Source organism: Ascaphus truei, chromosome 7, assembly GCF_040206685.1.
Source record: "Ascaphus truei isolate aAscTru1 chromosome 7, aAscTru1.hap1, whole genome shotgun sequence".
Taxonomy (NCBI): Eukaryota; Metazoa; Chordata; class Amphibia; order Anura; family Ascaphidae; genus Ascaphus; species Ascaphus truei.
In genome coordinates, this window is record NC_134489.1 from 31,971,616 (window position 1) to 31,986,939 (window position 15,324).

Here is a 15,324-nt window from a genome sequence, read left to right on the forward strand (position 1 = left end):
TGATAGCCCCAGATTTTCCAAGGCAAGTTTTAGAATACTTGTTGGCGCACCTTATACACTGATGGTTTATGTGTAGACTGCACAATACAGCACGTGGGTAAATCTGTGCAAAGATATCGGATTGAATACAAGTGATCTTCACCACGTTGGAGCAGATGAGCATACCTCTGTTATACACCGTGTAAAGCAGGACTTGCACAGAGCCTTTTATTGCTATCAGTGTTTGTTCCCAACACGGAGAGGCCAGACTCACGTGGGGGCACATCGTTACTTGCTGTTATATGCCCAATTACTACTTATTCCAGCTAGAGACATTTTTGTCATCTGTGATATGATAAAGTCACCTAGAGAAAGTGTGTAATGAGAAAAGATAAAAGGTCCCCGGACAGACCTGGGGTAAACCCACAGAGAGATCGACAGTGGAGGAAGAGGTGTTAGGAAACAAGACACTGAAAATACGATGGGAGAGATAAAAGGAGAACAAGGATACAGCTTTGTTACGGATAACAAGAGCATGGAGAATGTGAAGGTGAAGAGGGTGGTCCACAGTATCAAAAGCTGCAGAGAGGTCGAGTAATATGAGCCAAGTGTAATGACCTTTTGTCTTTGGCAGAATGGAGGTCATTGGTTATTTTAGTGAGAGCTGTTTCTGTGGAGTGAGCAGTGCGGAAGCCAGATTGTACTGGATCTAGGAGAGAATACAAGATGTTCACAGAGTTAGAGGCAAAAGATAGTTCTAGAGACAGGGTCAAGCTTGCTGTTTTTGAGTAAGGGTATAACTGTTGCGTGCTTGAAAGAGGTGGGAAAGGTACCAGAATAGAGGGAGGAATGGAAAATATGTTTTGAGTGTAGAGATTAGTGTAGCAGCAACAGGTTTGAAGAGATGGGAGGGAATGGGGGCAAGTGGTAGAGGGAGAAAGATCAGTAGTGACACATCCTCCTTTGTGACTGGAAAAAGAGTTGAGGAAAACAGGAGGAGAGTTAATGTATAATGTGAGGAGAATACAGAGGGGATGTTTTGACATGGAATTATCCATCGTTTTAAAATAGTCAGCAAAGTCTGAGGTGAAATGGAGGAAGAAAAACAGGTAATAGACAGTGGTGTGAGTAAAGAAACAAAGACAGTGAAGAGTCAACGTGGGTTAGACTTGTGCATGTTGATTAGTGAAGAAAAATGGGTTTGTTTAGCTTGGGAGAGAGCAGTGTTAAATCCGGATACGTTTGTAGTGATGGAAGTCTGCGAGAGTATGATTTTCTCCAGATTTGTTCAGAGGAGCAAGTGCAGGAACGCAGTATGCATGTGTTGCAATTTAGCCAGGGTCTGGGATTAGAAGAATGAGAATGGCAGAAAGAAAGAGAAGAGGGAGTTGTGCAAAGTGGAATCAAAGCTGGTAGGTTAATAGAGCGAAGGTCTCTGCAGAAACGAGGGGTAGATAGAGGTGGAGACGCGAGTGAGATGAGATGGTGTATGTGTCACTGTATAGTGCACTCTGGTTATATATTCTGCGTCGGTGTATGCACTGAGACGGAATATAACCAGACTGTGAGTTGCACAGTAAGAGGAGCAATCAGATTCTTTGTTGAACCTTGGGACTGTGAACAGTTTTTTTGAGTCAGATCTCAGGTGATAAGTGCTGCATGTGGTACGGGTGATGAGCTTGTTCAGATAGGCGGGTATCTTGTTCAGAAAGTATTTGAAGATGACAGGAAAAATTAACTTTGACTATCCCTTGATAGGTGCAATCTAATTCTTTGAGCATTTTGCTTCATCTTTGAGCAGGGGGATAACCAGTCCAACCTTGGCTTCGTCGGTATTATAGATAGTGGGTTATTGCTCAAACAGAAGTTTGCATTGATTAAGGAAACCCCGGAATGATTGTTTTTCCCCAAAAAATCTTTCCGGAAGGTTTACACAAGGCGCGGTTGGCACAGGCACAGTGTTTTGAACAGGTGCAGTGATTATAGCTGCACGCAGTTCACGTACTTGAGCTTCTGCGGAGGCAGCACGTTCTTCCACGCTTCCAAGATGGTTGTAAACATGTCCTTGTTGTTCTTGGAGGCCAACCATGGCAGGTTGCAAGTCAATAATCAGCTGAGCCTGGGTCATTTCTGTTCCAGCGGAATCCATGGTAGGTCCTGATATTCTGTCGGAGAGCTCTACGGCAGGAGTGAATTCCAGTGGCAGGAACAACAGGGAGCAGGCAGAGCAAGTAAGACAAATGATCAGTAGTACTGCAGCTCCTAGTCCAGATCAAAACTCACCAGTGAAGGAATTTAAAAATAATTTATTAAACTACTTAAAACGGATACAACCACAGACAAAAAAAGAGAACCTCCCACGCGTTTCAACCGAAATGGTCTTTCTCACAACTGACCATCTTGCCCTTGAGTAAACAGATGGATTTCTCTATCTGGGAGCAGGCTCTGCGGCAGGTGGAAGATAGCATGGTCGGGGTCACAAGCAGAGATCGGAGGCAGGCGGCAGATAATGTGGTCGTGGTCACAAGCAGACAGAGGCAGGTGGCAGATGGCATGGTTGGAGTCACAAGCAAAAGTCTGCAATGAGGAGGCAGGAACAGGACTGGGACTCTGGAACAGGGCTGGGAACTGTACTGGGACTAAGGAACAGGACTGGGATTTAGGAACAGGGCAACAGCAAATAGCGACAGCAGCAAAAGCAGCAGCAGAGATTACCTGAACTTAGCAGGTGCTGGAGGAACCAGCATAAACAGTTAAGGAGGAACAGGAAAGGGAGGTTTATATGGGTCTGTCTGCATGCAAGGGACAGGTGCAAAGGTGTCAGGTTTTAGAGTCTGGAATGTTCTTTGAGAGAGCTAGCAAGAGCAGCAGCAGTCCCGGTGGATGTGCATGGGTACTGCAGGCTGGAACCTGACACAGATCTCCCGTGGGCTTTGAGGTTTCAGATCCTTCACCAGGTGGTCCTGGGAATTAATTTTCTCCACAGCCTCAGCCCTCCTTTAATTCATCAAGAATTAAAATCTGGTAACGTTCTCTTCAACAAGTACTTGCATGTTCATGTGAGTGGCCCTGGTCCGTGTAAAACACTCTGTTTTAAAAACTCATGGAAAGAGTTCACAATATACATTAAATGCTGGACACTTACTGGTTCCATCTTAAACCCACCCTGTTTCTCAAATGGTTTCTTTCAATGAAAGTCACTAATGACTACAGTATCATACAGTATCTACATTGTACTTTTGGATAGTAAATAATGAGAAACACTGGGAACATACTGTACAGATGTGCTAAATGGCTTTATTGTGCTCCCCCCCCCCCCTCCCCGTGTCATACATTTATGATATGCTGTAGTTTTCTGTGCTGTTATATTGAGTCCTTTGTAAACCATGTGATATTCAGTTTTAGGGCAATATGTTGCGTTATCTGGGGGACAATGTCACACGCTACAAGTGTAACATCAAAAGTCCTGAATGAAAGAGAGAATCCAAGCCTCATTGGAGAGGAGAGGCCAGATCAGCATTGATGGACTCTGCAGCACTGAATGTGTTAATCTTGCAAGAAGATTCCTATTTGCTTTGGTCTTTAGACTCTCCAGGGACTTGTTCCCATTGGGTATTCTAATTATCTGGCGTTACTAATAAAACTGATGTTCCAGTGAAGGTGATTCTTTGCGCTTGAGGAGGTTTAAGGAATCAGTCTGTCCTGTGATGTGCGATAACAAGTGACAGCATTAACATCAGCTTCTCCTCTAACATTCAAAGATCTGAGCCCCCAGCACCAGCAGAAACTATTAGGTAAGTAAGTCTATGATCATGCTAACACATTCAGATTTCCTATATCACGTCTTCCCTCTTTCTCTCTTCTCCTTTAGCTACTATTTAGTTTTCCTTCCGTATCCTGCTCTTATCTCCCTGTGTATCCCAACACCTGAAAACTCTCCGCCATTTCTTGTTTTCTGTTTCCGATATGTCTTTTTCGGCTCCCGCATTTGGATACTGTTGTTATTTTTCGGGACAGAAGAGAGAAACTCCTCTCTCTAAAATTCCTAATCTCGCCCTGCTGGGTGAGACAAGATCTCTGTATGCCTGTATTTCTGTGCAAACTGCACTCTTGCACTTGATTGAATAGCATGTGAATATCTAATCTTGCAATATTTCCTGATTTGCATGCTACTCGGATTGGAATAGCTGGAACCAAATCAAGACCTAAAAGCCATCTTTGTTCAGTTTGGACATGCGAGAACTGTTTATTGAATACGGCGAGATGTGTTTCTGCGCACTAATATGCATTGGTAATTGGTGACATCTCGTACAGTCAAGAGAAATAAAATAGCCAATTATTTACAAAGCTCTGTTTATAATACACATGTACAATAGTTATCTATGTGATTTTATCTGCAGATTCAAATGGACGAGGGTAATCAGACATCAGTAACAGAATTCATTCTTTTGGGAATTACCAACATCCCTCAGCTACAGATCTTCCTCTTCATCACATTCCTCTTGTTCTACCTGTTCAACTTGTTAGGGAACCTCAGCATCGTGACTGTGGTGATTACTGATCAGCGCCTGCACACCCCCATGTATTTCTTGTTGGGTAATCTTTCCTTCTTGGACTTCTTCTTTTCATCTACCACAGTCCCCAAGATGCTGTCTGGTTTATTGATGGAAGACAAGAGAATATCTTTCCACAGCTGCATAGCCCAGCTCTATGTTGTTCACTTCTTGGCATGTACAGAAGCTCTGCTTCTCACCTCCATGTCTTATGATAGATATGTTGCTATTTGTAACCCATTGCGATATCATGTCCTCATGGCAAAGAGGGTTTGTATCCAGTTGGCTTCCAGCAGCTGGATCACTGGCTTTGTCTATTCATTGTTACAAACAATTCTAACCTTTATGTTGCCTTTTTGCAAGTTTAACAAGATCAATCATTTCTTTTGTGATATTAAACCCCTTCTAAAACTGGCCTGTGCTGATATCCATTTCAATGAAAGCCTGCTGTCCATTGTCACGGCCTTTTTTGCTATCAGCACGTTACTGCTTATTATTATCTCCTATGTCTTTATTGGCACCAATCTACTGAACATCCGCTCTTCCCAAGGAAGACGCAAAGCTTTCTCCACCTGCACTTCCCACCTGACTGTTGTCCTGTTATACTATGGACCTGCCATCTGCACATACCTGAGATCAGCCACAGACGATTCATTGGAGCAGGACAGACTGACCGCTTTACTGTTCACAGTCATTACCCCAGCCTTAAATCCTCTTATCTACGCACTTAGAAACACAGAGATGAAGAGATCTCTTAAAAAAGTGTTCTTAGGAGACAAGATTTTTAAAAGAAGACCAGCATAATAAACACATGTTGTTATCTCAGGAGATATGATTCACAAAATGGATATAGCTACAGTATTACTATGCAATATTGGGAATACTGTATCATTTACTGGCTTCTGTATTTTTGCAAATGATCCTCTATGTTCTCAGTGCTATGAATTAAGAACCTTGTTATTTTTGTATGTAACTTCTTATCATGTGAAAGTGGAGCATTACTGATAATTGACTTCCCACACAGGACTGAAGCAGTTGTTGTAATCCTGTGAAATTAATGCACACAGGCATTAAAATATACATGTTAATTTTCCTAAACAGAATTTCCTTCATATTTGACTGAGTAATGCATAATTTGCCTAATGTGGTTTCCTTTATCCCAATGCTTGTCCTACTATCTCCCATTTATTTAGCTCCCTAGTAGGATATATGCTTTGCTATCCCTCTTATATGTGAACATTATGAACACGGAAAGCAATGGATCTTTGATACAGATATCTCTCTCGCTCTCTCATATCTTGGGGCAGACACCTTAGTTCCCTATACCTGAACATACACACCTTTAATTGGGTAATCATTATACATTATTTAAAGGGTCCATTGTGTGCATGGTCTTTCCTCTGTACTTTGCATTCCAAGAGGTTGTACCGTTTCCACTAAATTAGAATGGGCAGTGGAGCATGTTTTGTGTTCTGCGTGCCTATAATAACATATTTTGCTATGTTTATTTTTTATGAAGTAATCTGAATAGTTAATTAAATATGGAATGTCTAATAATTCCTTAACATATATTTTTTTTTTTAGAATGTTGTTATCTTGTACAGAGCTGACAATATATGTATGTGACAATGTACGTCTCACTGTAAATTGAATTTCGCATTTCCAATGTGCCCGTGTCCCAAAGATCTTACAATCTAATGTTGTTGCCCGAGGGAGATAAAGTGACCTGTGCAAGGTCACAACGAGAGCGGACATCAGGATCCCAACTGCGTTTGCTCACACTTTGTAACCCCACCTAACACCCCCACTCTCAAGCCTTAATGGGATCAGCTGTCAGACTGGACCATACCCCATCCCACAATGAGCAGCCCATTTGCCTTCTTGTTTCAACATTGCCCCTCATTCCCTCTAGAGTGCAAGCTCTCAGGATCAGTGTCCTCATTCCCTCTTTGTATCTGTTTGCGCTTCTCTGTTATTTGTATGTAACTCTGTTTATGTCATTATCAAATCTCTAACCCCCATTATACCACTCTGTGGAATATATTGTCACTTTACAATCAAACAACAAAAACAACAACAATAATAATAATAATAAAGTTCATGCAGCATCATAATATATTTTCCATAGTCCATTATCAGCTTATATGAAAATCTAACCTCACAGCCAACCACTAACTGCTCTGTGGTGGGTGACATCTGTTTAGTGATTTCTATGCAATATTTTGCATCATAAATTAGATTTGTTCCCCTCTTATAGCTGCAAATATATTACTGATACAATTAAGTGTACCTTCTGGGCAGAGACCCAGAGTGGATGTGCTGGATCAGTACAATGAAGTGAATATGGTTCCTCAAGCCAAGGATCTAAGGATAAAATGTTGGGATGACAATGCAAAGGCCAGAACAAGCTTCAAAGGTAAGTACAAGGTAAGGGGAATTGTGGGATTTGTGTACAATGTGTCATGGTTGTGTACTGTACGTGAGCATGTACACTGCAAACGATAGTATATTTGCTGAATCTAGCAATTGACTTTCTCTGAGTGCCTATACCAACATAAAACCAAAGAGCACTGGGTTTATATTGTATGCACAATAACCAAAATTTCCATCTGTAGGCAGCCAGCTAGAGCTGCAACTTACAGTAGGTGAATCCAGCAATTGACGTCCTCTATCTTTGTACGGATAGGTAGGCAGCCAGAGCTAGGCTGTGAGTTTACAACTAGAGCAAACTGATATCTCGTCCCAACTGCACTCGGGTTCTCTATTGCAGTGAGCATGCAGTATTATTCACTGATTACAGTGACAGTTAGATCTACATAGCACTCATTAATTATATGCCAAAATCACACGCAGCTATTTCTAACTGCACCACGAAATAAGCGCTTTAGAGTGCACAGCAAGCAGCCAATTGAGAGTTATAATATTAATAGATTGCAGAGAGTATACTCAATATTGTATTATCTTATATCACTATCCAGGCATTTCTTACCTGATAGGGTGTTGTTAAGGTATACAGAATCTACTAATAGTCCCTGCAGACAAGAGCTGAAATTCTTTTATCGCTAATATAGTGTTCTTCCACCTTAGAGGCTATTTAGCAACACCTGCTATGGCAGCTGCCTAATTAATTGTCCTACAGCTTATTACAATCCGCTATCAGTTACAACATCAGTACAGTACTGTATGTGCACAGGCAGTCTTCTATGCATGGGTATGTATGTATGTGTAACGGGTATTCCCCCACCCAATCGCATATACTGTAGAATGTATGTGAAGGGGAACCTATATGTTACCAGGTGTGGTGCGTTATACCTGTCAGGCCCACAGGAGGTCTGAGCCTCCGCTAGTGAGAGCCTGGGGTGAATCTCTGGAACGTTTCTTGTCAGCGCCTCCACCTATGTGAGATTCTAGGAGTGTAGAGTGGCCCTCACATAGGAACATCCATAAAGTAACCAGCCCACACCAAAGGTTATGGCTAAAAGGGTTTACTATATGGCAAATAACACAACATAACATACTTCAACAATATGACATTGACCCTCTATAACACTAATAGGCACAACTACCCGGTCACCACGCAGGGCTTTGTACCCCTCACGTTATATCAATAGTCCCAAATGTCCCACAATACCCCAAATGAGTGACTGTTGGTAAAGTTGGTGCACTTATAGATACCTGCCCGGGCACACGTCCGTGCCCGGGTGTAAAGCCCTTCAAAAAGGGTCTAACGCAGGAACAGGAATCCGCCTCCACGTGAGGTGTCTCCCTCGTGGAGCGTCGCACCCACAGAATGTCTCTTGTAGTAGAGCCTGTCTGAGCCCAGACGCAGGCCGCGATCACTGCGTGCAACTGGCACCGGTGATGTCACATAGAACTGGGTACTATAGAAAGCAAACCCCCCCCTTGCACTGAAAGGGGCCTTTCCTGAAACTGCCAACTAATTGCTGTGGCTGCACTGCAAGCCACACTGTCTTTTCTTGTCAGAGCACACAGCACTGCAGCTGTGTCAGTGACAAGACTCAGATTCAGATTAGGGCAGGGTCCCTACCTAAGGGGCCTTCCCTATGAACTTACCCACTAACCTAGTGGGGAGTGGGGCCTACCTGGGCCTGGGGTTTCTCTGGCCTAGTACAGCAGAGCCCTGCTCTTTTTACACTACCTTCCCCAATCTCTTCCTGGATCCAACTGACGAAACCCTGTCTGCACACAACATTGTTGCAACTTTGCAGCATGAGAAGCTGCCAGCTCTATTGGCTTCAATGCTGCCTGTGACCAGGGTGAAAGTGCAGTCCCCAGAGGCTGATGGGAATTGTAGTTCTTGGTACAGCTCTTTCCTATGGGGACCGCGTGCGCGATCTTTACTGCGCATGTCTGAAGCTGTAATGGCCGCCGCTACTCTTAACTGAGCATGCGCAACTTCCAAGAGCTCTTGCACACATGTAATGGCCACCTCTATGCTTGCCAACCTCTGTGTATTGCACGGCACAGGCGTGTACTCCTGCGCCAACCTCAACATGGCCGCCGCGATTGCTCTGCTTACGCGCAAGCCTCCGCACATGCGCAAACACATTAAACAGGGCGGCGTCCTGCCGCAGCTGCCACCGGGAGCCCCCGGGAACGCGCTCGCCCCCGCAGCAGCACACACACGCAAGGGGGAAAGAAATCTGCAGACAGGGGGACCAGAGGGACCTTGGCTTAAATCTCCCCCTGGTAGAAATACCAACGTCCCCGCTTGGAGGACAGCGTCACACAGCACAATAAAGGTATATAATGAAAACGCAGTGCATAGTATATACAACTTATCACAGGTGCTTTAACGTTATTGGTACATGGCATATCACACACAGTAATACCCGAGGCCAGCTGAGTGTTAGCTGTTTGCTTAGACCAATTGTGGGGTGCCCCTAACTGATAATGTGGGGGTACCTCACTTTGACTTTGGTGAGCCTCCGCCTGGGTAGTCTCCGTTAGCGGTCTCTGTAGACTCTTTGAGATTGTGGTCATGTGCAACAGTCACTGGTTCCATACTACTTCCTCCCCCTGGTGGAAGGAATAGCACAGTGTCTCTTGGCCAGACCTTTACCCGACCATCCGCGTCATGGATGCGGAAGGCCAGGAGGCCTTGACCCTTTCCGCGGTCCACCACATGGTGAATGGAGCGCTCCTTTTTGGGCTTAAAGGAGGCAAATTTCACGGTATCACTCACAACACAGTCCTTGTCCCTACGCACTTGGGAGACTTCCACTGGGAAGTGAGCGATTAGCAATGTCTCAGTACTCAGTCTTTGTTACATCCTGCAGGGGGTAAAGGGTTGATACCTTACCACTGCGGTGATTCCTGGTGGCCAACAGGTCCTCGGGGACGCTGTCAGTTCCCACCTCGGCTGTCTTAGGACCTGTCCCCGGCACTTCTGGGGCAGTCCACTCACTGTCTTGAAACTCGGGAGCGTTGGATCCCAGTCCTGGGACCATTTTGGGTTGGAGCGCACGGACTCACACTCAGTTCAGTTATAGTAATACTTATGGCAGCACTGGACATCATGATGGGGCTGACTTTCCTCTTTTGGAACCGGATCTGGAGCCGTCTCTGTCATCGGGGCTTGGTACTCCTCAAGCGTAGGCAGAAAAGGGCTAGACACAAGATGGTTTGCTCCATTCACAAAGAAAAAAGCTCCCCAAACAAATTCTTTTCCCAGGAATACACAATCAGGGCCCAAACACCTCAAGCTGGTGATCCCGTTAGTGGATACTTCCCGGAATCCTTTAGGCAATGAATAATAGGCAAAGTCCATATCGCCCTTCCTCACTTTATGCAGACACGGGCACAAAAGAAATGGGTGACTTTCTTTCCTCGCTCGCCATGCCCCTGGTAGCTGAGGTTGTGGTTTACTGCATCCTGTATCTTTCTTAGGGGGAACAGAAGTTGCTACTGACAGTTCACTGTGCTCACTCCACCTGGTGGATTTTAGAGGAGAGGCGGCACACTCTTTCAAGGGGTGTGTCTGGCTCTGCGCTGAGTCATTCACATCGCAGGGGAGGGGCTCTTATTTTTGCGCCAAACCCGGACAGATTTTTGCAACACTTTTCTGTGGACGCTGGCAGTCAGCAGCATGTGTGCCCTCCTGACTTGGCGGGAGACGCCATTTTAGGTGTGACTCACTTTTGGCATTCCCTGATGAGAAAACCTCCATTTTGTGCACAGTCCAGTTAACTACGCTAGGGCTTTCTGCATATACAAGGGGATAGCCTTCTGGTGGGGCACCTGGGGCTGATAAAGTCCAAGGGACATTTTCCCTGCATAATTCCTGACCCGCCGCTATCCATAGGCTACTCCACTGGACAGTGATGTGAAACCTTTGCTCCATCTGCTTCCACCCTTGGGCTAGGCCCAGGAGTTTCTTTAGGGCCTCCCAAATTTCAATCCCGTCCACATGACTGGGAACGTTCCCTACTACCACCACGTGACTAGGCAGTGCTTTACGCCAGCAGGCCCAAGAATGGACCTAAGGGGCCTTCCCTATGAACTTACCCACTAACCTAGTGGGGAGTGGGGCCTACCTGGGCCTGGGGTTTCTCTGGCCTAGTACAGCAGAGCCCTGCTCTGTTTACACTACCTTCCCCAATCTCTTCCTGGATCCAATTGACAAAACCCTGTCTGCACACAACATTGTTGCAACTTTGCAGCATGAGAAGCTGCCAGCTCTATTGGCTTCAATGCTGCCTGTGACCAGGGTGAAAGTGCAGTCCCCAGAGGCTGCTGGGAATTGTAGTTCTTGGTACAGCTCTTTCCTATGGGGACCGCGTGCGCGATCTTTACTGCGCCTGTCTGAAGCTGTAATGGTCGCCGCTACTCTTAACTGAGCATGCGCAACTTCCAAGAGCTCTTGCACACATGTAATGGCCACCTCTATGCTTGCCAACCTCTGTGCATTGCACAGCACAGGCGCGAACTCCCGCGCCAACCTCAACATGGCCGCCGCGATTGCTCTGCTTACGCGCAAGCCTCCGCACATGCGCGAACACATTAAACAGGGCAGCGTCCTGCCGCAGCAGGACACACGCAAGGGGGAAAGAAACCTGCAGACAGGGGGACCAGAGGGACCCTGGCTACATATGTATGTGCACAGGCAGTCTTCTATGCATGGGTATGTATGTATGTATGTATGTATGTATGTGCAGAGGCAGTCTTCTATGCATGGGTATGTATGTGCACAGGCAGTCTTCTATGCATGGGTAGGAATAGTATGCGTACAGGCAGTCTTCTATGCATGGGTATGTATGTACAGTACGTGTACAGGCAGTCTTCTATGCATGGGTATGTATGTACAGTATGTGTACAGGCAGTCTTCTGTGCATGGGTATGTATGTACAGTATGTGCACAGGCAGTCTTCTATGCATGGGTATGTATGTGCACAGGCCGTCTTCTATGCATGGGTATGTATGTACAGTATGTGTACAGGCAGTCTTCTATGCAGGGGTATGTATGTACAGTATGTGTACAGGCAGTCTTCTATGCATGAGTAAGTACTGTACAGTATGTGCACAGGCTGTGTTTGATGCATTGGTAAGTGCAGTGTTCTCCATGTTTTTTAAAAAAAATATGACCGTATTACTGTACTTTGTTTACAGTACTCGTTAATCATTCACATTTTGTTATAACCATAGGGTGGCAAAGCGGGTTGTGGATGACCTTAGGAACGCAAATAATGATCGCTGTGTGGCAGATGTTAGAGAGCTTCTGCTGAAGGATCACATAACCTGACAATGTTTGAATCAAGCATAAAGAGAATGAGATGCGAATTGGGCTGGAAGTATAGACGTGTCAAGTACAGTGTTTTGCTGTAATATTGTATAATGCAATAGTGTTGTTCAGTATGCCCAATTGCTCAGACTGTGCCTGCACAATTCTATCTTTTCATTACAGAGTGTATCCAATGATAAGGGAGCCAAACAAGATTAAGAGAGTAGTGGAAGCGCAAGCATGGATCGATAGTGGGGAAACGTTTCAGGATGTAATATTTTCGGATGAAACGTCAGTGGCCCTGGAAAGATTTTGCACTTTTGTCTTCTACAAAAAAACTAGGATATCCCTGAAGCCTCATCCCAAGCACCCACTGAAGGTCCATGTGTGGGGTGATATATCTAGGCTTGGAAAACGGCCCATTATAATATTTGACAGTAAGTCCTCGATTTTCTTTTTAGTTCATTTTATTAGATTTGTCATGTACATTAAAACATTTTTGTGATCTCTGTACAGACATCACGGAAAAAAACGTTTCTTCAACCGGAGATTATCGACCCTATAGTTGACTATATAACGGCTACATTCCCATCTGGTCATCAGTTCTTCCAGGATAATGACCCGAGACATACTGCCTCTTTTGCCCATATTCTATCACGCAGTATCAACTGGGTGAAACCACCGCCTGAGTATGTGCTGTATTGTAACTATTTGTCGTTGTTTTACACTGGTTAGATCTTTGCCCTTACATCGCTCTTTCCTTCACTGACGTTGCAGATCACCCTATTTGAACCTCTTAGAACTGGTGTGGCATGAGATGAAACATCACCTGCGGAAAATCGGGAATCCCGCTAACAAGGAGGAACTAGTAGACAGCATATTTCAGTTCTGAAAAAAAAAATCTTTCTGTAGAACGATGCTGTGTGTGTGTGATGTAATCCCAGTATTCAGGGCTCAGCTATCCTAGGTATATCATTTAATTGTACATTTAATCACAACCGTGATAAATCCATCCAGACACTTGAGCATAAATGAAAGCTGTATGAGACTCACTGTAGTATATAGGCAGAAAGGTGTACTGGCTATGCTGGAGGAATGACACAGAACTCTATATATATACCATAAAGGTACTGTCTAAATCCCCAGTAAAACCAAAGTACATACCTTGTAATGAACAGTCTTTGTTAGAGCCTCAGTGGAACAGCTGCTCAGTCTTTTGATGAATGCGTGCATCACGCCAGTAACATAGATAGGTAGTGTGTGGTCCCGTGGGATCCGATGGCGGAGCACTGCAAATGAAAGCAATGGGGGCTGCAAACCAGTTCCGGATTAAAAAGAATTTATTGGGTGGTCTTAGGGAGTACAAAACACTCTGACGCGTTTCAGGACCTGCGTCCCTTTATCAAAGAGTAGATGCGCGTCTGCTATGTTCCCCGTTATAAACTCTGGCTCCCGCCCCCAACGATGACATCACGGGGACTCCAAGTATCGCGCGAGTTGCTGGATAAGCTAGCTCATTGGTAGATATGACAACCAATGGCGCAACTAGCTGGAGAATAGCCTCCCCTGTAGGAGTGGCCTTGGAGTCGTGTATAGTGGGGAAGTAACAATATATACAAAACACAACGTGAATAAAAACAAAAACTGCTTGCTACAGCTATACTAGTTTAAAAGCGCAATCGTTAAAAACATAAGAGATGGAGAAACTGTCTAATGTCTAGCACATACACAATTATGCTAGTTCTCAGGAAGTAAATAGGATCAGATAAACAAACAGAGTTATACATCCAGATTGGTTAACTAGCATAATTGTGTATGTGCTAGACATTAGACAGGGACGCATCTACTCTTTGATAAAGGGACGCAGGTCCTGAAAAAAAGTGTTTTGTACTCCCTATGACCACCCAATAAATTCTTTTTAATCCGGAACTGGTTTGCAGCCCCCATTGCTTTCATTTGCAGTGCTCCGCCATCGGATCCCACGGGACCACACACTACCTTTCTGTAGAACGATGCAACAAATATATAGACCACCTTAACAGTGTTTTGCCCATTCTGATTGCGCGTCAAGGTCTTGCTACTGGCATGTAGTAAGGCTGCAAACATTTCAATGAATAAAGTACTGTACTGAAATGTAAATAGTGTACTTGTCTGGTAGGGGGGAGGTGTCTTTAACATCAATGTATATTGGGATGGTGGTGGGTGGTGCAAGGAGACAGTATGCGTGTATATACTGTGTAATATATGTATATACTGCCCCCCCCCCCCCCAAAAAAAAACATCAGGTCTTCATGATATCACAGCTTCAGCACAGATGGCTCAATCAATTTTTTACCATCTATCAGGACCTGCCCACTGAGCCATAGGTGTTAGTACCTTATCCTGGGCGGGTGTCTTGGGTGTTTTTAGATACACGTGTTATCTATGTGGTGTCATTTGACCCTTATTGTGATACATTTTATGTGGTATTTTGTGTGTCATTCTTTGTTTTACTTTGATAAAGATTTGTGTACTAATTTTGTTTTTCTGGCTTTCTTTCTATGCGCTCCTATTTTTGTGTTTTTTGGCTCAATCAGAGGGTCAGTATAGGACTACAGTAAGTCACTGATTGAGACACCTATGCTGCATCAGGGACTGATTGACCCAGGCATTCATCATATTTCAGTATTTCCCCGATATGCCCTGCAATTGATTCTCTCCTACTGTATTTCCTTGAAAAATAAAAAAAAATCCGTTTTTAATCTTTTTGGTGTCATACTATACTGTACGCTTGCGCAGGTCTGAGCGTGTGTGCTGTCTCTCGGCCTGCATTTTCATTAAAATGGTAGTGCATTGTTAGGTTGGGGGAGGGGGAGGATAAACCCTAGTTTGGTGTGAGGAGCCAGCCAGCCACAAACACTTCAACGAATAAAGTACTGTAATGAAATTTAAATAGTCACCATGTCTGGTCCGGGGGTTGGGGGGGGAGGGTGTCTTTAACATTAATGGATATTGGGATGGTGGAGGGTGGCGCAAGGAGAGACAGTATGCGTGTGTGTGTGTATACTGAAC

General features: G+C 44.6%; 1 protein-coding gene and 1 long non-coding RNA gene across 3 annotated transcripts; both read left to right on the forward strand.

The window, feature by feature from the left end:
* On the forward strand, nucleotides 1–6,942 carry LOC142498900 (olfactory receptor 5V1-like). The gene is made up of 2 exons (XM_075607533.1): nucleotides 1–3,773; nucleotides 4,380–6,942. The coding sequence occupies exon 2, from the start codon at nucleotides 4,386–4,388 to the stop codon at nucleotides 5,334–5,336; it is 951 nt and encodes a 316-aa protein (XP_075463648.1). The 5' UTR covers nucleotides 1–3,773; nucleotides 4,380–4,385; the 3' UTR covers nucleotides 5,337–6,942.
* A 21-nt stretch (nucleotides 6,943–6,963) lies between these two features.
* On the forward strand, nucleotides 6,964–14,988 carry LOC142498901 (uncharacterized). Of its 2 annotated transcripts, XR_012802578.1 has the most exons (4): nucleotides 6,964–12,710; nucleotides 12,790–12,962; nucleotides 13,051–13,240; nucleotides 14,850–14,988. It is a non-coding gene; the product is annotated as an uncharacterized LOC142498901 (long non-coding RNA). The 2 variants fall into 2 exon arrangements; XR_012802577.1 differs by lacking the exon at nucleotides 14,850–14,988 and having other exon boundaries at nucleotides 13,051–13,560.
* The last annotated feature ends 336 nt before the right edge of the window (nucleotides 14,989–15,324 follow it).

Coding starts and splice junctions, on each gene's coding strand:
- LOC142498900 (XM_075607533.1), top strand. CDS start 4,386: ATGGACGAGGGTAATCAGACATCAGTAACAGAATTCATTCTTTTGGGA.